Raw genomic sequence first — 22,500 nt, forward strand, 5'->3', positions numbered from 1 at the left:
GATCCTTTCAGATGTTGGTCAAAGATTGGGCGTTCCGGAGGGGCTCAGTCGCTTTCCCTTGGGAGAGGATGTGAGTACGTTGGTGTTGTTTTGCACGAAGTCATGCATGCCCTTGGTGAGTACAACGTGATCAGTTTCAAATTAAACCGTGACGAAATATTGAATACTCAGTTCTTAACACTTGTTCCCTGTGTCCTTGCAGTGAAAGCTTCCTCAGTCTTTCTCAATAACATCTTTTCTGCTTAGTGTTGTACCTCTTATAACCAATAGGACATTTGTATGATGACGCCATTTGACTAAGTACCAGAATCCTTCAGGTTTTGCTTGTCTCATGCTAATTAGAGCTATTGTTATCTTTACCCCACCGGGAATACAAAATTTAAATTAGAGAAGAAAAGCAAACTGAATTCTGGTAGTTGTAGTCAAATGACGTGGAAAAACGCGGAAAAACATTAAAGAAATGAATCTAACAAGAAAAAGGTCTAAGCCGAAAAGACCACTCGAGGTATGGAAACCAGTTCTTGATCCAAATCCGCCATTGTTTCCAATTTCTTAAAACTGCACGAAAAACGAATAACAACCAGAAATCATTTCTGATTTGTCGATATATTGCGGTACTGACCGCAAGAACCGCGGTCTTTGCGGAGGAGAATTTGCTGTGGCAAGAGTCACAATCTCTTCAGTGGAACTTCCTTTGTCGCTTTATCAGTTAAACTGAGCAGAACTTGAAAGGAATGTTTTTCATTTCGTTCACTTGTTTCGCGTACATTTCGACTCGGTTTTATCTGCCATTGAAAGATACGGGGTATTTTTAGACACACGGTAATCTATTATTTCTTTCAAAAACAGGAATCTGGCACGAGCAAAGTAGACATGACAGAGATAAATACGTGGAAGTTTTATGGAATAACATTCAGCCAGGTATAATTAATACTGATGAAGCACCTATTGCACAGACATACATTACTAAGATGCACACACAATAGTTCTTCACAAGGGGCAGTCTTATCTCCCAAGGATATGTCTTGAGATTCGGAGATCCGGAGATCCCAGGTTCAAGACCCTTTCTGACCACTTATTGAATTTGATCCCGGTCGTCCCTGGTTCAAATATTACTATCAGCTGCACTTGTAAATAGCCAAATGGTTTGCCTCCGGCCAGTTGGGGACTTTTTAACAGTCGTTGTCTTTCTGTGCTGTCCGTTCGTTGATTTTGTTTCATTGGCCCTCAAAACTCCCTATGGGGCGTGGTCCTCAGGTATATTAAGGAACGGGTCAGTTGTTAACAACAGTTTATTGCATAGTCTTGCTACTTACTTACCCAAGTACCATACCCAATGTAATTGGAATGCATGTCCAAATCACGTGACCAAAGAACTGTCACTAATGTACCTTTATACATACTAATTAAACAGCCTTTCAAAACGGTTTGACAACCGTTCCAATTACAATGGGTACGGTTCTTGGGTAGGTAGTAAAACTACAGAACAAAACGTTGATAAAGCAACGTTTTTCCCTCTCTGCTGAAGCTTTCAAAATTAAACCGGAAGTGGTCTGTTATTTGGTCACGTTACGTATTTCAAGTAAAACAAAAATCTTAAGTTATCTGTTAAGTGGGAATGTAACCTTTCACTAAGTTTTGTCCAAACTGTTTGAATCATTTTCAAGATTGATTAGCCCCTCATTTTTTGACAACGGATTAGATGACCCAGTCCTTAATATACCTGAGTCAATTAAGTATGTATATCTCCCTGTCAGAGACCTTCCTGTTTATCATGGTCCTAAAGCCTGGTTTTCACTAGCGACGCAAGCACAAGCATGAGAAATTAAGGACGGTGCCTACTATTGTTATTGTGCATCGAGATACTCGGATTTCTTATCGGCGGTGCCTATTAATACAGGGATATTTTTCTGCGGTTCAAAACTATGCGGAGAAAACAGAACTTAGCAAGTTCTCTTGGTATCCAAAAAGGAAATTAAAGCTTTTTATAAATATTTTCATTACTTATCTTCAAAAAATGCTTGGTTACCCCCAGTTTTCTTTTTGGATTTTAATAACACTTGTTAAGATCTGCTTTTCCCGCATATTCAGTAAACCGCGCAAAAGTACCTTTGACCCAGTAAGCACCGTCCTTAATGCTAGTGAAAACCAACGTCGACATAAGCATCAAAATGAACCACAGCAATCGCCATTTTGTTTAAATGTTCAGACGCATCATATCATATCTCATACATCTTTATTTACCCTCGGATTTTTAGAGTAGCTTGGTGTAGCTAATATCTCCGAGCATTTACCCTCCCAACCATGATACACCACAGAAGACAGACCACAACACCGGGAACTACATGCCCTACTCTTTGCGACAAGTGTGTGGGTTCTTTTACGTCCCACAGGATTATGAACATTGAAGGGTTGTGAGACGGGACCTCCGGCTTATCGTCCTTATCCGAGAAGACTAGAGAGTCTAACCATTTGCAGATGTAATTACAACGGCAGCACTTTCTCCTCAGTTATTTAAAGACCCTGAGTGTTGATCAGCCCGGTGCTCAACCAACTGAGCCACCGGTGCGCGGTGAATCTAGAACGAGTGCTTTAATTGGCCCGACGCAACAAATTTCCTTGTGTTTATCAGTGCTGCGTTTCGTTTTCACACGACGCAAGCGAATGCTAGCATAAGCGCAAGCACAGAGAAAAGGAACAAATTTGATCCTTGCGCTCCTTCGTTCCTTGTGCTTATGCTTGCGTCAACCCCGTTTTCACGGTGAAATAAGCCCTCTTATGCTTGCGCAAACCAGACTTAAGCAAATAATGCAAAAGAGTGGTCATGTCATATACATGACATCTAAGGCGGGGGCGTGAAATCTTCCCGCTTCCCACACCTCGTTCTCCCAACTCCCCGTACCTTTGACTTGACGTAAAATGATCTATGACGTGGCCGACTGATTTCAACGAAACTAATCCTACTTTTAGCCCGGAAAGTTATTTTTCGTTTTCTCCCATAAAAAAAAACCGTCCCACTTTTAAGCATCTCAAGACTGTTAACACAGATCAATAACGAATGCTTGCCTTTTGAATTAATCTCCCGCTTTCCGCCATCGCACAGACCCCGCATTCCGCCAGCTGTTCTGTCGGGATTCCCTCCTCCCCTTCCCCCCAAGCCTTGCTCATTAGTTTGAAAGTAAGGTTTTCACACTCAAACCCCAACTCCAAGCACAGTGACAGTGTAATCAGTTCTTTTTCATCTGTAGGTGCAAGAAAAAACTTCAAAAAGTACGACCATGGCAAGGTGGATTCTCTGGGCCTACCATACGACTTTGAATCAGTGATGCATTACGACAGACTTTTGTTCTCAATTGATGGTAAGAAGCCAACAATTATCGCACGAGGGCGACCCTGGGTGAAGCTTGGAGGACAACTGCGAGGAACTTTGACGAAAAACGATATTTTTGAGATCAATGCTCTGTATGACTGTAACCCCTAATTTACAGTACAGCGGTTTCAATTATTTGCCAAGGGTTTTTGGTGATTGTTTTAGTTGACATTGCTATGCCTTCCTATTGGTTTAAGATAAAATTGGCGTCACTTTCTCAGCCAATCGAAGGCAAAAGGACCCAAAAGCAAAGTACAAACTCATAATTGTCTGGGTCTACTGCGATTGGCCAATTACAGTTTGATGGCACTCAGTTTTCCGCCGGCCAAAGCACACCTCACTTCAGTTAATGCTATTAACGTTTGCTTTAATACACAAACATATTTTAGTTACAGTCGGAAACCTTTTTTTCCCGACAATTCATTCCCGTTGTGTTTGATGTTCATTCTTTTTATAAAATTCTCAAAGGATGAAAAACACGTTGAACGATCTTAATTCAAGCAAATTAAAATTTGAACTTTAACTTCATTTTGTGGGTGTTGATTATATGGGCTGATATTTCAATAGACGGGCCAAGAATTCATGGTCAACGCTAAACCGGGTTAAATACCATAGCAACCAGCCAGTTTAGAGTTCACATCAAACCCTGGCTTTATGCTTACCCTGCTCTTAACAAAAGTAGGCCCAGTTTACGCTACACAGGCTTGGAGCTACTCGCAACCGCGCGCCATTGGATGCTGAAGAGTCCATGGCTGCACTGAGACGGGCATGAAATGAAGGCTGATAAAGGGCTTTCGCCACATGTTCGTTCCAGAACTCGGTCAACAAGAATAAAGCCTTTGGTTTCTTGGGCTCAGATCTAACCTGCGATCATGCCCAATTAAGCATCACCATCATCGTCCTCTTATGTCGGCTAAAATTTGTATTTTTTGTCGTCCCTTCGCATAACGAAAAAAATGGAGCCTGGTCGCAGGTTAGCTCAGATCGATCCCGCTTTAAAACTCGTCGTGATAAATCATTTTTGGACCACTAAATTCATCATGAGAGATAGAGCCATCTTCATCGCTATCCTCATGTTCAAATATGTTCGCTACCATCATTTTGTGGTGCTTTTTCCATTTCTTGTCGTGTACAGGCATCCCTTGGGCTTGTGCTTGGGACCTCATGTAAACTGACACCTCTTTCTTGGACAACACTTTGTCCCCATTTGTATCGATATGCGAGAACATATCTGCCTGAGGTGGAGGGGCTCGAATATCGAACATCTCCAGCTCATATGTTAGGGTTGTGTTCCCTAAAGTAAACATAAAAACACGTATTTATTAGAAATCGCACAAAATACGTCATTCTGCAAAGCTACGTCAGGCGATGCTATCCTCGGAATACGTCTTCATATAACTCACGGCCAATAATTTATTTCCCACACATCTTTAAAATGAAAGAAAATTAGACTAGGTTCGCAGGGAGGGAAAATCTCTCTCAAAAAATCTTACACGCATGACGTTTGATATTCTTGCCGTAGAGGGTCAGTTGCAGAAAGAACTTTTAATTTGAAAGTCATACCCGTTCATGGACATGAAAATTACCGTGACCGTAAGCACAAAGAACTTATCAACGAAATGTGCCGTTGATGTCTAGTCTAGATCAAGGCAAACCATCACGACTTATTTTGTCTTCGCCATCCATTGCATCAATTATTCACGATGAGTTTAGCCAGTGGAAAAACGACTCGTGTTTTACTCTATATTCTCATAAAAAATTCACGAATTTGTTTCGAGAAACAAAAGGTCCCTGTCATTATATGGTTTGAAACTGGCTCTTTCTTTTTTTAGCTTGTAAATCGGGTGTTACGGAGTAACATTTCAATAAAAAAGTTCACGACTGTTTTCACTTGCAAATTCCGTGAACTTTTTTTTTCTCGAAAAATAAAAACGGCCATATTTCCTGAGCCTGAAAATAAGGGAAATTTAAACAAAAATCTCGTTTACCTGGAATTTCTCCAGCACCTTTCTTGCCGTAGCCAAGTGATGGTGGTATAACAATTTCTCTTTTCTGTCCAGCGCACATATCCCGCACTCCCCTCTCGAAGCCTTTGATGACTGTCCCTGTTCCAAGGACGAACTCAAACGGCATATATCCCTTGGAAGGGTCAATTGTAGTATCGAACAATCTACCATCGTCCATCCAACCCTTGTAATGAATTACTACAAGATCGCCAGCTTTGGACTTGTTCACGCAGTCCTTTGGCGTGAAAAGATCATGAATTTCGATTTTTGCGTTTGGATCTTCCTCTTCGTCCTCGTCGTGTTCTTCTCCTTCTTCGTGTTCTTCATGTTCGTCGTTTTCATGATCATCATCGTCATCATCATCATCATCGTCATCATCAAAATCGTCGTGATCTTCCGTCATCTTGTTTTTATTTTCTTCGTCGCTTTTCTTCTTCGCTTCCACTCCATCAGCATCGTTGTTTTTCTTTGATGATTCATCCTTCGCTTCGTGAACAACTTCAACTTTGGCGTCTTCATCCTCACCATTTTTAGCCCCTTTGTTCGTTTTAAATGTCGCCTCTGGCTCTGATTGGCCAACATGTTCACTCGAATCGTGATGGCTTTTTGCAAGGCATAGGGCCGCAAAGCAAAACAACAAAACAACTTGCAGAGTTCTTTCCATGGCTCCGATGTTATGTTAAATGAACAATAACAGGTTATTAGGAGTTTAGACTACACGGCCTGTGCTCTTTCAAACAGGTGGTATGTTGACATATTTGCAGGTAAGTACAGCTGGTTAACAGCCCGCATCTTGGGAGGATTATATCCAAAACACGTGTCTCCCATTCTGATTGGCCAACTAGTCTCACTGTTCAAACAATATGGAGATTTTCTATTATGGAGCTATGCGCTGGAGATCGCCTTTTCACTAGCTAAATTGTTGATCCTTCCATCGGCACAGTTTCAACGCTATCAACGGTTGCAGTATTAACTTCTTACTAACCGTGCGCGAGGGCCGTACTGGGGAATATTGGCCCGAGGTCCGTACAAAAACGACCGAGGGCCAATATTCCCCTGTACGGCTCGAGCTAGCTCGGTTGGTCAGTAGTTTATTATATGGCTTTTTAATTACCTTTTGCTTTGTTTTTGCAAGACCGTAATCGGCCCGTGGGCATTACGGGAGAATAATGCCCTACAATTCAGTCACAATTAGCCAATCAGAGCGCGCGTTATATCGGCTACAAACACAAGCCATATAATAATATACCGTATTCCTGGTTTCCTTTCCCAGCTGCCCGATTCCCAAGAGACACAATAAAGAGTGTTAATAGCCAATTAGTGGGCACCGTCCTTAATTGGTTGCTTGGCAATTGGCCAAAAGACCAACGATCGAGCAACAGGCTGGATCCGAAACTTCGAAAGTAACACCGGTCGGTTGCTAAACAACTGGCTTATCATTTTTCTTACCAGCGCATTGCACCATATTCCATCAGAATTTAAATTCGATGGCTTGCTGTTGCTACAAGCCCTGATTCCTACTAAATAAGAGTAAACAAAATTCAAATTTTATTCATATGCATATACAGACCAGCGTAATCTTTACCCGAATTTAAACTATACAAGAAAGTAAAGAAGTACCTTCCTTCTACCCAAAGGAACTAAACGGGCCGAAATCACAGATGACGCTCCTTTAAAAGCCGCTCTAGGGTCCATGATTGATCCCGGAGCACAGAACCACAACATGATGTAATAGGCCTTTTGCAACTAACGATCACATGGTACAAAATCCGCCATGCTGGAGGAAGAGCTCATTATTATTCCCCCACTGGGACATTAAAACAAAGGCAAGTCAAGCTTTAATGTCCCAGTGGGGGAATAATAATGAGCTTGCCCTCCAGCATGGCGGATTTTGTACCAAGTGATCGTTAGTTGCAAAAGGTCTATTAGCTGAGGATCGACTTTTTACGATAGGGTAACGATTGCTTGTGTCATTGTTCTTTGACTCAGTATTACTTTGTCCTTTTTTCCCTTTTATGTTTGTCGTCTGTGTCAGTAACACAAAGGAGAAACCATAGCCTTCAATAGTATCTTTACCAGGAACAATGAATTAGCATTTCATGATAACCCAAGAAGTTCATCCATGATCAAGCAAAATCCAGGTCCATTTGTAGATGAAAGCCTCATTTTCTCAAAGAATTTTCCTAGAAAATGCATATAACAAGACAAAAAGTTATGTTTTAATACCAAATGGAAATTAATTCGAATGGTTTTTTACTTTGTAAATCAAACAAGAAATAACACTAAACTGTTAAGGTACGATACCTTGAGCAAATAAGTATCTTGTTTTTTATAAATTGCGCCAAAACATACCCTTTAACGGCAACATGTCCGTTTTATAAGGAGCTGTTTGCCTATCTTGTTTTCAAGATCCCCAGCCATTTTTATCGACGTGGAAATATGTTGTGAATTTTTCAAAATATCGCAGGTATTAACACTACCTTGGCAGTAACGAAGGGAGAAACTGAAAAATATTCTGTCTTTAGCAGGCTTTGAATTCTCCACACCGGTGCAGTGCTCTATCAATAATAATTTATTGAGCTGGTCATCTTGCGACTTTGTCATAAACCCGTATAGGATGCCAACATGGCAATGTGACGTTCTAACTGCGATGATCAAATAGAAGTCTTTCTTAATAGTATTTCTATTTGCTTTAACTGTTTATTGGCATTTTAGGTCATGAGTCATTCTTGGGAAAATTTGGACAAAGCATGGGGCAGAAAAAATCTGCGGTTTCCTGTTTCGAACATGTTTGTCCAGGAAGCTGGTGGTTTCGCCCGATAAGTAATAACGCAACTATAGCCTGCGAGCAGACTGTCTCTCTCATTCTACCCCCAACCCCAGTCCCTCGGAGAGCCTGCTCGCAGGCTACACAACTACTAAGAGTAAACAACATTCAAAGTTTATTCATATGCATATACAGACCAGCGTAATCCTTCCCCGAATTTAAACTATTCCGATTCGAATTCGTGAAACAATGTATTTTTGATAACAGAACACAGAACAAACAAAGCTTTAAGTTTTATCGATGTACAAATACTGGCCGGTGTGATCTTTCCCTGAATTGCGATTTTATCATAAACAAAGCTCTCCCTTTGTTACTACCAAGTTAATGTTAATAACTGCGACCTGGCGGCGTGGTCCAGTGGTATAAGGGCGTTGAGTTTTCATGCTGTTTCCCCGGGTTCAGATCCTGTTCTCACCTCTGGTTTGAATTTGTTTCAGGTTTCCCTGATACAACTCCACCATGCTTCTTTGGAAATGGTGTCAGGTTGTGTCGCCCCATCGCCTTGTCGCCCCAACTTAAGTCTAGGGTTAGGGTTAGCTAGGATCTGTAACCGGTTAGGGTTAGGGTTAGGGTTAGCTTGGGGCGACGTAAATCGCGGCGACAAGGCGATGGGGCGACACAACCTACATTCTTTGTAAATAACCAACTGGTTGCCTCCTGCCAATTGGGATTCTTAATCATGTTTCTGTTAAATTTGGATTGTTTCTTTCAGATTATTAAAAGTGGGGTGCCTGTGACCTAGCTTGATAGCTAAGTGCACTTCCATTTTAAGGAAAGCATTTACATTTAACATTCACCATTTAAAATATTTCTTAGAATAGTGACATAGTTTGGGCGAATAGACTTTCATTCAGGTGAACGGGGTTCAAGTTCAGCAAATTGGCTTTCGAGCGAAACAATTCGTAATTTGTTTGTCCCTTTTTTCTCCAAGAAAAGAGAGACATGCCTTCCTTGTCTTTGCTACTTTGCGGCGCAGATTTTCTCTGATGACAGGAAAGCAAAACAGTCTGTAGTGTTAACGAAGGATTCGACCCACGATTCTCACTAGTTCTACCATTGGAAAAAAATAATGCCTGCTAGTTTCAATGACTTTTCAAAACTTCATTTGAGTGGTGCATGATATCTGAATTTGAGAAATCTCAAAATTGTTTGCACGAGAAAAAAGATCTATGTTCACTGTAAAAAAAAATCGAGGTCAACTGTGCTAGGATGCCAAAAAGGTAATCTTTGTAATAAGAGATGCTTACCTTTTTTAGCTACTCTGTAAGACTTGACTGCAGATATAACAGCGAGCGCATTATTTCTTACTTCAGCATCAGTGAAGTTGAGCTGACAAAAAAAAGGGTCAATACAGGCACAATTATTTAAGAAAGAGTGAAATGATCCTCATATTTATCTGGACAACTTCAGACACCTGAACAATTCAGCCGGCTTCAATCCCATTGATGCTGACTGACAAACACCTTGAACTACAAAATTAATATTCTTGAAGTTAAAATGAAAAACACTCATTTGTGAAATGATTTGTAAGAGATGAGTATAATAATAATAATAATTATTATTATTATTATTTTCAAGGCTAATCCCCGTCGCAAAGTACAGCAACAACGCACCTCAACAAGGTCGAATCCAAAAGCATACAATGGCGCATCTGGCAGTTGCTATACAGTCCTTGTGTGACCTTTGCGCACAGCCAACTGGAATCAGCTGTATGCTGGTTTTTGCTGAGGGGGGGAAAGCTGGAGAACCCGGAGAAAAACCCTCGAAGCAGAGAAGAGAACCAACACAAACTAAACCCACTTATGGCGTCAGGTCCGAGAATCGAACCTGGGCTACATCGGTGGAAGGAGGCGAGTGCTCTCACCACTGCACCATCCCTGCTCCTGATGTTGGCTTACCTTTCCTATTCCTATGTTCATGTGGCCATGTCGGTCACATCTGTATGGGTGACCTTGTTTGTAAGCCATAATAGCAGCAACAATGTCATCAGAAGCAGTTCCTTGAAATACAACAACATAAGGTGAGGTTACTGTACACAAACTATGGTAAATGCCATTTCCCATGGTAAATTCATAATCCCGCAGTGCCTCATACTTGGGTTTTAGTATGCCGTGTTCAACAGCGGTCACACGTTGCGAAGACATTGGAGGTAAAAAGAAATGTCACGCAATTCATTGGCGGGAAATTTAATCACAACTTCATCAGCATCGTGATTGGCTCTTGTACCTCGGGCATCAAAACACCCAACTCTCATCTCACTTACCTCTTTTGACATATTAGCGTGACATATTAGCATATGTTAATTTACTTGTAGATAAGCAGTGTGAATATTTAATAAGGACACATTTGCCTGGCTGCAGGCAGCCAACATGTTGTCATTGATCCCGCTTTGGTTCAAGATATAGTACATGTGGTGACAAGGATGGGATCTGAACTACTCAAATGCAGTCTACTCACTTACAGTACCCATCTCCCTTACAAAATATGACTATGATAATTTTTGACAGGCTTGTTTACAAACAAGAAATATCTGTAACCTTGCAGTCATCGATTGGGTCCAACCAGTTTGCCTATAAGGAGGGACATTAGACCACAATGGCCCTCCATAAATGTCAACCTCATCATTGGTTGAACAAAGGTGCAGACTTAAAAGTGTATTCTTTTGATTTTAGTAATTTAAAGGCTTTTGATTTTGTATCTTGACACCAGATTGTATGTAATAAGCACAAGTCATAGAATATTAACCCTTATGTTATTAATTGGATAATTAATTTTTTGAGAGGTCATAAACAGAGACTTGAAGTCGATGGTGTCATCAGAAAGTTTGTTGAAATTGACAGAGGTGTTCCACAGGGCACTGTCTCAGGCCCAGTGTAGTTCTCCATTATGGTTAATGACATCAATGTTGTCAATCCAGACACAAACCTGCTTATTAGGATGGTGCCTACTAATTCAAAGACATTTTTGTGTGGTTTTGGATATGCAGGAAAAGCAGATCTCAAGAAGTGTTACTGAAATTCAAAAAGAAAATCAAGATAATTAATCAACAATAGTTGTAAAAAGTTTTAAACACAAAGCAATATATGGTGTTCTTTTCCAAACCGAAGCTTAATTATCTCTGAAAAAATGCATGGTCCCCCAAATTTCTTTTTGGATACCAAGAAAAATTGCTAAGTTCTGCTTTCTCCGCATAGTTTTAAACTGCACAAAAATATCCTTGTATTAGTAAGCACCACCCATAGGAAATCTGAGTATCTTATTCTCAATTAAGATGCACAGAACGTATGCACAATAAAAATAGTAGGCACCCTCTTTACATGTAAGTATGCAGATGATATTACCTTGAGTATTGAGTATACTGCGCATTTGAACATTTTATCTGCGCATTTGAACATTTTATGGAATTTGCGCATTATAAATGTCCTATTATTATTAGTATTCCAATATTGAACAAAACTTGCCTGATGACTCATCAGTCAGTGAAATTCAAAATATTGAACTTTGGTCAAGTATGAATCGCATGAAATTAAACCTAACTAAGACAAGGGAATTGGTATTGAGGGGAAAAACTAAGAAACCTCTCCTGAGACTGCACCCATTATTGAAAGAAAGAAATCCATGCAACTGGGACACTCAATTTCATGATGAGTAAGGCTAATTCAAGGCTCTATATACTCAGAATTTGTACTCTGATCTCTATAAAAATTAAAATTTGAATTGTTTCCGGGATTTTTCGAGGTTAAAATACCCTTTAAAACCCACTTTTCCACCAGTTTTACTGGTCTTCGTCAGGTTGCTTAAAAATGTTATCAATATGGTGGATTGTTTTTAGTAAAACAAGCATAAAATGGCTCAGGAAAAAAGTCGTACAATAGTCCTTCCTTATTGCATAATTTGCTCTTGAAATTTAGCACAATTTTTGTGTTTTAATTGCTCATTATCAGAAGGCCTGTAGTGTAGGATCCGTGACTTTTGTTTGTCAGTTGAAAGACTAATATTGACCTGATGGCAGAAGGTGCCTGCAGTCTGCCAAGAAGGGAGTTGTGGGTTCATGTCCATGCCAGATGAATCCAAGAAGTAAAAATAACGCAACATGAATAGACTTAGTCAACTAACTCAATGTTGTACCCAATTCAAACCCTTTGGGAATAAAACTTTTTGTTCCAGGTATTTCGGATCCATATCATTAAAATATTAATGCAACATTATCATGCAAATACAATCACAAATAATCTTAATCCCAGGAGATTTGAATTAGGTACAACATTAAGTTAGTCGAATAGGTCTCTTGTTTTATTAACCTCGTCTTGTTGTTGGCATTTTTTCCCTCAGTATATTCTGCAATGGTCTCATTTGATTCAGAAATTCCAAGGTGCACAGCACTTGATGAAAGTCTGTCACCTCACCATCAGCTACCTTCAAATAAAAATAAGATGTTTTTAGTACCAGCAAGTCTCAACAAGATAGCTGGAGTCTAACTGAATTTGAAAAGGATGTCAGTGCAAGCCAAACACAAAAGAACTCTGGGGCAATCATTATTTTAACAGAGAAATTGCTGAGCTTTTGTTGAAGAGGCAGACTATGAATCCTAAATTACAATAAATGGTTTTGATTGTCATTGTTGTCAATCACTGAAGCAGAACTGGTTAATCATTTTATTGGGTCACATTCATCATTAGAATGTTGGACGGAAAATAAAAAAGTTGCCAAAAAAATAATCAAACAAAAAGTTTGCAAAACATTACTCAAAACATGGTGTCACTGCTAATTCTAAAAAAATGTTAGGAGCCTTGAAAGAAGCTGAAAGCTTTCATTACTGCACCTGCTTAATGAGATCCTCGCCACCAACAATGTTTGCGCCAGCTTCGGTTGCAGCTTCAGCAGCTTCGCCCTGAATTTAAGAGCATAAAGTATTAGCGTACTCAAAAGTCAGCAGTAGCCATATATTAAAACTTTCTAGATTTATTTTCTCATGCACCTTTGCAACAGCTTAAGTTGATACCTAGCTTTCATTGATCTTCTGCTTAAAAATTTCCTCATATCTGCATGTCTAATATTTTTTTCCATTGTATTCTCACATCTTGTGGGGTACAAACAAATTCACAATAGACCTTTTTGCAGATACGGCGGCCATTTTGATTTCTATTGTTTCAAAAGACATTATGGGATGCTCAGGGAGCAAATTAATATGTATTTGCCCCCTGGGCATCCCATAATAGCCATTTGAAACAATAGAAATCATAATAGGGCAATGTGCAGAACAACATTATTATTGTAACATCAATGCTTTCCATCTAGAGCAAGCCAAGCTTCTTTGCCACAGTTTAAACTTTTCCCCGCGATGATCTTTCGCTTAAAAAAACATTCTCTTTTCACATGATGCAAGACAAACTCGTTATTGCCAATTACTCGGTGGTCTTGATTGCCCAGTTAATGTACAACTGAAGCAGTTTACTGTGCATTTCATAGTGATAAGTTCAAGCCACATTCAAGCTTTGAATTTATTCATCCTTCTTGTAGCAGTTGCTTAATTTAAAGTGCTATGTGATAATCATTCCAGCAATTCAATCATTTGGTATTAAAAGTTAGGACTTTATCAGCATCCTTACACATATTTGTTAATTACCACTTATTACCTTGGCAAAAACCAACACCTTCCTTTCTTTGCCATATGGTTTTGGAAGCATCATTATACCATGGAAAGGATTGATCTTGTTCTAAAGCAAAAAAATTACTTAATGAAATTTTCATAAATCTGCGGAATCTTACCTTAAGCACCAAGCGGCAGACTGCATTTTGGCTTCCATCAATCAAATTTCCAAACATAGCCAGGAAGATCGCCTCCACCTCCGAAAAGTGAATTGGAGTTTTTGTTTAGTTCACAGTTCGAACACCATAAGATTATGATATGTTCTTAGAAATTCTTCAGTAAAAAGAGATTCGTACAGATTCCATCGCTTTCCATGAGCGTTGAGTTTGAATGTATGAATGTACCGTGGGAACCAAAGATGCTGATTGGTGGGTTATGTCACGCATCAACTGATTTTGTCATCTGAGGTTGGCGTTGGAAGTTTGATTGACAGAAGCTAAAACGCAGTTTGGCTGTTGGTGCTTGAAGATGAATTCCGCAGAATTATGAAAATCGCAATAACTTCAAAACATTACCTAAACTTAAGCTTCACCAAAGATAACATCACTCTCCCCTACCATTCCCCCTTATTACCTCAGGACTACTTGGTCATGTCTAAAATTTAATGTGAATTGTACAATCACTGAGATCTAATGCACCAATTTTAGTTGTTTTGTGCTGGAGGAGAGCAAGGTTCTCACATTGGTGAGAGCGCTTGCCATTCACCAATGTGTCCTGGTTTTGTTTCCAGGTTGAAATAGTTGCTTCTCTACTCTGTTCTGACTGAGAGGGTAATCTCTGTGGGAAATGCATTTTTGCCTCTTACCAAAAACCAAGATTTGTTACTGAACTGTTCCTCCAGTAAGGAAACTAGTGTTGTCAGCAGATGTTACCAACCTGTTTGGTAAATGCTGTGTTGGGCTCTGTATCCTCCATGTTTGTTCATTGTATATCACATGTGTGGATGCATTCCAGTTCAATCCATGTAATCCTTTAGTTAATGGTCCATGTGGGCTACACTAAGTTGTTATCTCGAAATTAAAAGTGCTTTTTCTTGCAAATAACAATGAGTTCTGTTTCAAAACTTCTTCTCATGCCATGTACAATGTTAAAATGTTTGGTGGCAACCACAATATTTGATTTACCTACACACTCTCCTCAATAAGTAGAGCACAGCTTGCACTCCACTAGATAAGCTGACTTTTATTATCATTATTTATTTATTTATTATTATTATTATTATTACTATTATTATTACCATCATCATCATCACCACTAATTTATTGTTATTAGAAGATGTTTACAGCTTGTATATCCATGGCCATGGACAGCTGGGGTAGTTGCCAGATGTTCATAATTTGCATAGTGTATACCGTAAAGACTTGTGTATAAGCTGCACCTTTTTCCTCAAGTTTTGGGCCAAATATCGCAGTGCGGCTTATACACGAGACCACTGCTTTCAGAGGGAGTAAACTGGCATGTAGGGGTCTCAAATTACTTGTCAATTACTTGTCTAGTGAACAAAGATGTGAAAATCTTGTCAAGTGGAGAAGAACGGAGTATCAAGAAAACAAACCTCACGAAACAGATAAAGAGCCAACCTAATGAATCCTAATATGAAGCTGATTCTGCAAATCGAATGTGTGACACATGGGCAGGTGTATTTTGCAGAATGCCGAACAGTTAGCTTTCAATTATTATTATGGTAGTACATGTCTATAGTAATAAGGTCTAAATGCCACAGATTTCTAAAATGGTCATCTTTCAGTTATTGTTGCATAATTTATGCACAGTTGTTACAGTCAAATACCGATTTTATAATGTTAGGCATTCTGAAAAATATCCCTGCAGGGGGGGGGGGGGTCCCATATGAAACAGATGGGGATGCTCGTCGTCTCGCTTAGAAGTGTAAATTTGGGATTTTGGTCTCGCTTAGGGTGTTCCCGGCAAATCGCCAATATTTTAAGCCGCCAAGGTCTTGTTTAGGGTTCCGCGAAGAAACACAGAATTACGCGAAGAGAAACAGAAGTCAAATTTTCTTTTTAACTTGTTTTTAGGGGTCAAAATTTGCTTAAGCCACGCCCAGATTGGTCTCCTTTAGGGGTCACAAAAAGCTTGAGCCACACCCAGATGGTCTCCTTTAGGGGTTAAATTCAAAATTTCCGACGAGCATCCCCGTCTGTTCCCCCCCCCCCCCTTCCCCCCCAAACCGGGGTTTCAAGAGAGGCTAGTGGTTGCACCACCACCTATTATGGCAATTTTAATTTTCGACCATTTGTCACGAAATTTAAGAATGGGATATTTGGCGAAGGCAGCTACTCCATATTAGGGTAGGCTAACCTTGTTCTCGCCCATATTGATCTTCATCTGAAGTTCCACAGTTTGACGTTCGCCATTAATAGCATAGGCTCTAAGAGCACTCATTGCATCGGTGAATGTGTGGCACGGCGGAGTTCTGTAATTTAACAAAAACACATCGCCTTTTCGCTTACGTTCTTCTACTTCACGCTGTCGTCTAGTATTTGCCACAAACGTCCTTGTTTGGAGCAAAATTGGCCCAGAAATGGTAAGTCTCCAGCAACCAATCGGCCGAATTACGGCCGCCATCTTCTTTTTGTGTTTCAGCATACATAACGTACCCTAATAGGACATCCGCACGCCTCTTGAAGCGCGGTTTCAAGGGAGTTTGTTTTTCTCTTCCTCTTCGTGACGAGCGACACTCTTCATGAGGTTAAAACCATGAATGTTCCTTAACCATTAATATCATGTCAAAGGCATTCACTTACACCCGATTGCCAGAGCATCAAGTGGCGGGATATCACGATGGCAGCAAAAATTCGGGTAAACGGCGTTTTTCACCCTCAGATAGTGGTTGTATTAATTTCTGAAGCTTACTTATATTATTTTGAACTTGTCGATTTTCGTTTTAGAGCGACCATCCGAGTGGAACATTTTGGAGTGTCTGTTTTCAATCTCCTCCTGCTTACTTCTTGTTGTGACATTCCCAATTTCAATTTTCTTCTGCCTAAAGGTAAATTTAAAATTGAGCTAAGGTGCCTGCATCCTCTGTGATCGAGACTGAATGGAAACCACGAAGCCTCAGGATATGTACATTTCACCGTCGCAAATTATCCTCTGTATTTTCCAACTAAAGGTAAAGTTAAGGAAGAGGAGACTGTCCTTCAAAGGTCCGCTCGTTATATGGCGACCCAACGCTACAATCTTTCGATTGTCAGAATAGATTTAAATGCGCTTGACCTTCAGCGAAGGGAAGCCGGTTTACGAATGTGTATACAACGATATTTAAATGAATGAATCGTGACTTACTTTCACTTGTGGGAGAAGAAAAATATTGCGCATGCTCTGAACGAATTTTGTTTTTGGCCTGCTGTGTTTAGGAAAAAAAATAATTAAAGGGAGAACACTGATAAGATTTAACAGACACTTCGAAATTCAACTGAAAGTGCTACACCCCTGCTACATGTAACTATTAAAATACTGTTTGCTTATCAGGTTATAAAGGACTTTGAGAGAGCTGTGATCTTCAGGCTGGGAAGACTTTTGCCTCCAAAAGGACCAGGTACTGTCTTTAGTTTGTCTCTAGAGAGCATTATTCTCTCAGTCAGCTCCAAAATTACCAGAATTAAAGACCTTTGGCTTGTTCCACACCAGGAAGTCCATAAATCACCAAGTGTAGTCTAAGAAATGTGAATAGTGTTTGCCATGGTAATAAATGGATTTTTAAAAAAATAACTGCATAAATTATATTTCAGAACTCTCCAGAGGCAGGAACCTATGAGTAGGAGCTTCTCCCTCCCCCACTGGGTTTCTACCCCAGCACAGGAGTAGACCAAGCTATTTTTGGCACAAAACTTTGCGTGTAAAAACACAAATGACTTTAGAATGAAATTGATTGACCCCTCATTAGTATGCACAAAACTAAGTTAAATAATGGCAGACACGTGCAGTTCTAGCTTGAGTGAACAGGAGAGTGATTCAAATGAATTAGCTTCTGACTCTCGTCTTTGGGTGGATTTTTAGCCTTTCTAGCGACTCATCTGAGTGATGATTCACAAACTGGGCGCCACTGGTAAACCAGCAACATTAAGCCAAAAGCGGGTCATTGAAACAAACCTAATGTAATAACTTGTTTATTCGGGACATTTGCACGAGGGCTAGCAACCATGGTGGCAAATTTTTGGCAGGAAGTCTAAAACTATAAATAATGTCATCTAATCCCATGATGATGGCTCTTAACTATATTACGTATGGAGGCTCCTGCTCACAAATGGGCTCAGCTGCTGGAGGTCAATTTCTTTCAAGGGATTCAATTTCTTTCCAGGGTTCAAATATTTACCTGGATGTCATAGGTCTCATGAAGAATGTTTATTATTTTGGTTAAAAGGAGGTTGATGGTGTCTGCACAGAAGCAAGTGCTATTGCTATTGTATTGGGGAACTTTCATAGTCATTCCATCAGGAGCTCATCAAAGGGGACCTCCTCTGTCTCCACTGATTCCTTGAATCAACCCTTTCCCAATTAAATTTATTTTTAGGAACAGGTTTTTCCCACAAAAAGGATCATATTATTATGTTGTTGTGCTTGACACTGAGATACAACACAGGGGTTTTATTAGAAGCTGGGACCCGGGTACTAGCACCTGTCTACACTAAGTACACTAACCGCCTTTGCTCTAAGGAGGTCCCAAGATCAAAAGCCATAATATATATATAGAGAGAGAGAGGTGCCAGTGCTTACTCTATCACAAGGTCCCTTCTACTTTAAAACGTAATGAAACCCCTGCAACATATGCATGACCTGAATCTCCCAAGGGAGGCATTCTTTAAATAATTCTACTCGCAGAAGGGTTGACTCCTAGACTAAGTATGGGAGATAGAAGCTTTCCTTGATGAGCTCCTGATTCCTGATTCTATGTAATATTTTGTTGATGCAGGTGTTGTATTCATTAATCCATGCATTGACACATGGACAAGGGTGGACACCAGAGCCAGAGCATTTAGTGTGCCACCTCAACAGGTCTGTAAAGAACATGGCTACTTTGTTTATTATTATAGGCATCAGCACTTGGCCATCAAGCTATTTAAATTTCATGGGCTTTCCTCGACCACTGTCGCCGGCAAAGTGGAATTTTATTTTCTGAGCACTATAACATGTCCACTTTGTGGTACAGGGTATAATTCCAACTAATTCATCTTTTGAAAAATCTTGCTTGTAACACCACTCATGTGGAATTGCCTATAGACACATTTCAAACAGAATATAATTATGGTCAAGAACCCAGACTTACAGAAGACAATGAGCTATTTACCAAATGAAAGAGGGTCGTATTTGGGAGTTTGTAAGTTAGACAACTCCAGCCACTGTTCATCTTCAGGAGTGTGAGTGGAACCCTGCCCAACAATACTTTGGGAATTTCTCAGTGGGGATGTGCCGCTGGGACCTTGGAACCCTTAGCCTATACCAGAGCTAGTTTCAGCTGGATTTTGCTACCCCCCCCTCCTGGGTGTTATAACCACTTTCAAGACCACACCACCTTTACACAAGGCCTGAAGGAAATAAATTCACCCTAACAAAAAAAAGGTGGCTGCAAGAATCATTGGCTAAACTCTAGAATAGAATGCACTTCACTTTCTTGTAATAATAATTTGTAATTTGAAAGCCAGGAAAAAATAAAGCACATTTGATGAAAAAAATGCTACAGCTAGATAAGATAAATACAAGAAAATGCTACAGAGCAATGCTAGGATGGGGAAGGACTAGAAATTGACATTTTGATTGTTCTTGTTTAGTCCGCCCAATGAAAAAATACATAGTATGTCTTGTTAGATGTAGGGATTACAGATAGCATGCATTGTTAGATGAAGCAGGAGAGTTGAAAAGACTAACCCCCAGTCCATGGACTACCCAATGGACTACCCTAAAATAGACTAACTCAAAAAAAAATACTATTTCGAATGAGAACTGAATTGACTGTGTACCTACATTGCATGTACCTTGTCCGTTTTAGTCCGCATGGTCACATGACACTCCATTCATGAATTGCACTGGTCTCAATTCACTTACATGAAGTATCGAACATCATGATAATTATCAAAAGCTTAAACCTTTTGAAAGTGGGTGTGCTTAGACTTTATACAAACTGTTGTCCAACGCCATTTAAAATGGGTGTTTAGGGTAAGCGCTATTAAACTGTGACGCTGCTTGCAACCAGTGGTACTCACTTGAAATAGTACTTTTGGGGTAGTCCATTTGGGTAGTCTATGGGAGTAGTCCATGGACTGGGGGTCATTGTTTTCAACTCTCCCAGATGTAGCATCCTTCAAAGGATTTGTCATGGCAAAAAGGCAGTATCTGAATTTGCTCCCAAAGCTGTCCTACTTTTGTGAATGCTAACTGACAATCATGTGGGTACTTAGACTGGCACCATTTATTCAATCATTTTTAATGGAATTTCTGTGCTAATTTGTACTTTGTTTATTCAAAATCTCAAGATTCGCACAAGTGATGGCGGATATGCTTCAGCTGGGGCAGAGGTACACTTCTGTATCAAAGATCCTGTTCTGTCCAAAACAGCTGTTCGAGATCTCAACCACTCCCTACGAATGCTTGCTCAAACAACACTCTCTCATTCTCTGGCTTCCAGGAAGCTTATTGAAGTTCAACATGACAGAAAATTTATCAACAAGCAAGTACAGGTAGTTTGGATGTTATACATCTGTGTAGTTAAATTGAACTTATAGTATTGGTATAGACTGGCAAAGACTGGTGTTTGACAACTGCAGACTGCCTACAAATAGTGCTGATAAACAGTATTTAAGTCTAACCCTAACCCTAACCTAACCCAAAGCTGTAACTCGACTCATGGCTCATTGACTTATGATTCATAATTTGACTCATTAACTCATAAAACAAGAATCCTCCCACACATTAATTAACAAGAAGGAGAAGTTATAGTAATTTTGACTAGACAGTGATAATAATTGTAAAAAGTTGTTGATGTTATGTTAAGAGGGACCAGCTGATAATCAAGTTGAGTTGCTTTTTTGGAAACCACGCACCCGTGGCTCAGTTGGTTGAGCATCGGGCTGTCATGCGGGACGGCGCGGGTTCAAACCCCGGCCGGATCAACACTCAGGATCTTAAAATAACTGAGGAGAAAGTGCTGCCTTTGTAATTTCATCTGGAAATGGTTAGACTTTCAAGTCTTCTCGAATAAGGACTATAAACCGTAGGCCCCATCTCACAAAATTAATGTCTTCTATGTGCATAAGTTCCCTGTGGGACGTTAAAGAACCCAAACACTATTCGAGAAGAGTAGGGGATAAAGTCCCCGGCGAGGTGTTGTGGCTGTCCTGTTCTCTCCAGCAAAAGTGGCCGGCTTGGCGGTGATGTCTCTAAAAAGGCTTGTGGTGTATGAGGCCACCTAAGCAGAAACAGCCACAAGTCAAAAAGGGACTTTGCCGAGTGCTGGAACATGTAGATGTAATTCAACAGCTTTCTGAGTCTTACAAACATGTACCTGGTTTTCCCCTCTCCTCAAAAACCAACATTTCATTTGATTTGTTCTGATTTCAGTTGATTTGTAGTCTCCTCAATTAGTGGAGCACTCGTGCTTGGCTAAATAATCTTGAGACTTGCATAAAGTGATCATCACAAGTGTGAGGAATCCTCATATTAATTAGACACAAGACAGAAGTGATTCACTTCTGCCTTATGTCTAATTAATATTATTGTCTTAAGAAAAATTCAAAGCCCTGTTAAATTGTGGACACAAATTATTACTCTTTGTAATAGCTTGAAGTGAAATTGTTTGAAGTTTGCTTTTCCATTTAATGAAAGAGTCCCTCAAAAATATACGTATTGTATATCTTGTCCTTTTTGTTATTGAACTTAAACCTGTCTGACTGTTTTGACAGGAGGTTGTCAACAGTGAAGCAGCAGGCTGGGGAGTGGAGGTAAAAAGAATTGAAATGTAAGTGCTGAGTATCGGTTTTTTTTCCCCCTTGAGAGATAATTAATTCTGTGTTTTGCGATATGCCCCCTTTCTTTATTATTGAAGTCCAGTTTTTGTTCCTTGAAAGTTAGAAGCCCAAACACATTTGAATTTAAGACAAGCAGATGGCAAAATTGTTGATACACTTGTAGTGTAAGACAGCCATTCTCAGTGAAAATTTCCCCTTGTAAGAGGTCTGTGAGATATAAAAAGCATCTCTCCTGCCATTCAAAATAGTTATCAATTTGTTTTTTCAAGCATGGGCTTGCTGAGCTAACTAGTAATTATAGTTAGGTATCCCAACAACCAAATTTGGTAAAAATATTGGATTTCTGTTTTTTGTAAAAAGCATAAAAACGAGATTGGTCATGACCAAGGGATGTATGTAAATGAAGGGTTCATGGCTGTTAGCATTAAGGTGCTGTCAGCTGGGCCAGGGTAAAACATGGACAATGGATGAGTAAAGACTTTATTTAGTGAGAGTAGCACTGAAAAAAAGTAAAAAGTAAAGTCTGTTTACGAGCTAAGTGGCCCATTAGAGCCGGAGCTTATCCCGGTTTCTGTGGCATGAAGCGACTAGGAGTATTTTTTACTCCCCCCAGGATGGAATGCCAGTCCATCGCAGGGTTACCCCCAGCATTTCGCCGGTACCCA

At 39.9% G+C, this 22,500-nt stretch overlaps 4 protein-coding genes across 5 annotated transcripts in view; 2 read left to right on the forward strand and 2 right to left on the reverse strand.

Moving 5' to 3' along the window:
* Positions 1 to 3,898, forward strand: part of LOC138004413 (hatching enzyme 1.2-like) — a 23,475-nt gene extending 19,577 nt beyond the window's left edge. For both annotated transcript variants that reach the window (XM_068850912.1, XM_068850913.1), the window contains exons 6-8: positions 12 to 115; positions 850 to 921; positions 3,249 to 3,898. In XM_068850912.1, the coding sequence (XP_068707013.1) occupies positions 12 to 115; positions 850 to 921; positions 3,249 to 3,481 (409 nt within the window). In that variant the 3' untranslated portion in view covers positions 3,482 to 3,898. The remainder of the gene's footprint in view (positions 1 to 11; positions 116 to 849; positions 922 to 3,248) is intronic.
* LOC138004412 (peptidyl-prolyl cis-trans isomerase FKBP14-like) lies at positions 3,724 to 6,093 on the reverse strand. Its single transcript, XM_068850910.1, has 2 exons — positions 5,359 to 6,093; positions 3,724 to 4,664 (listed from the first exon to the last, which is right to left on the reverse strand). Exons 1-2 carry the CDS (start codon positions 6,038 to 6,040, stop codon positions 4,366 to 4,368), a joined length of 981 nt encoding a protein of 326 aa, XP_068707011.1. The 5' UTR covers positions 6,041 to 6,093; the 3' UTR covers positions 3,724 to 4,365.
* Positions 6,094 to 6,901: 808 nt separating this feature from the next.
* Positions 6,902 to 16,467, reverse strand: LOC138004414 (large ribosomal subunit protein uL1-like). Its single transcript, XM_068850914.1, has 7 exons — positions 16,173 to 16,467; positions 13,840 to 13,920; positions 13,026 to 13,094; positions 12,505 to 12,619; positions 10,102 to 10,202; positions 9,451 to 9,532; positions 6,902 to 7,559 (listed from the first exon to the last, which is right to left on the reverse strand). Exons 1-7 carry the CDS (start codon positions 16,458 to 16,460, stop codon positions 7,474 to 7,476), a joined length of 822 nt encoding a protein of 273 aa, XP_068707015.1. The 5' UTR covers positions 16,461 to 16,467; the 3' UTR covers positions 6,902 to 7,473.
* Positions 16,468 to 16,502: 35 nt separating this feature from the next.
* Positions 16,503 to 22,500, forward strand: part of LOC138004411 (stomatin-like protein 1) — a 9,938-nt gene continuing 3,940 nt past the window's right edge. The window contains exons 1-6 of the mRNA XM_068850909.1: positions 16,503 to 16,673; positions 16,763 to 16,863; positions 17,346 to 17,412; positions 18,787 to 18,869; positions 20,345 to 20,548; positions 21,770 to 21,825. Of these exons, the coding sequence (XP_068707010.1) occupies positions 16,598 to 16,673; positions 16,763 to 16,863; positions 17,346 to 17,412; positions 18,787 to 18,869; positions 20,345 to 20,548; positions 21,770 to 21,825 (587 nt within the window). The 5' untranslated portion in view covers positions 16,503 to 16,597. The remainder of the gene's footprint in view (positions 16,674 to 16,762; positions 16,864 to 17,345; positions 17,413 to 18,786; positions 18,870 to 20,344; positions 20,549 to 21,769; positions 21,826 to 22,500) is intronic.

This window comes from Montipora foliosa, chromosome 5 (genome assembly GCF_036669935.1).
Source record: "Montipora foliosa isolate CH-2021 chromosome 5, ASM3666993v2, whole genome shotgun sequence".
Classification (NCBI taxonomy): domain Eukaryota; kingdom Metazoa; phylum Cnidaria; class Anthozoa; order Scleractinia; family Acroporidae; genus Montipora; species Montipora foliosa.

Coding starts and splice junctions, on each gene's coding strand:
- LOC138004412 (XM_068850910.1), bottom strand. CDS start 6,040: ATGGAAAGAACTCTGCAAGTTGTTTTGTTGTTTTGCTTTGCGGCCCTA. Junction 4,665..5,358: donor AGGTGCTGGAGAAATTCCAG/GTAAACGAGATT, acceptor TGTTTACTTTAG/GGAACACAACCCTAACATAT.
- LOC138004414 (XM_068850914.1), bottom strand. CDS start 16,460: ATGCTGAAACACAAAAAGAAGATGGCGGCCGTAATTCGGCCGATTGGT. Junction 12,620..13,025: donor GCGAGGATCTCATTAAGCAG/GTGCAGTAATGA, acceptor TTTTATTTGAAG/GTAGCTGATGGTGAGGTGAC. Junction 10,203..12,504: donor AATGCCAACAACAAGACGAG/GTTAATAAAACA, acceptor TTGTATTTCAAG/GAACTGCTTCTGATGACATT.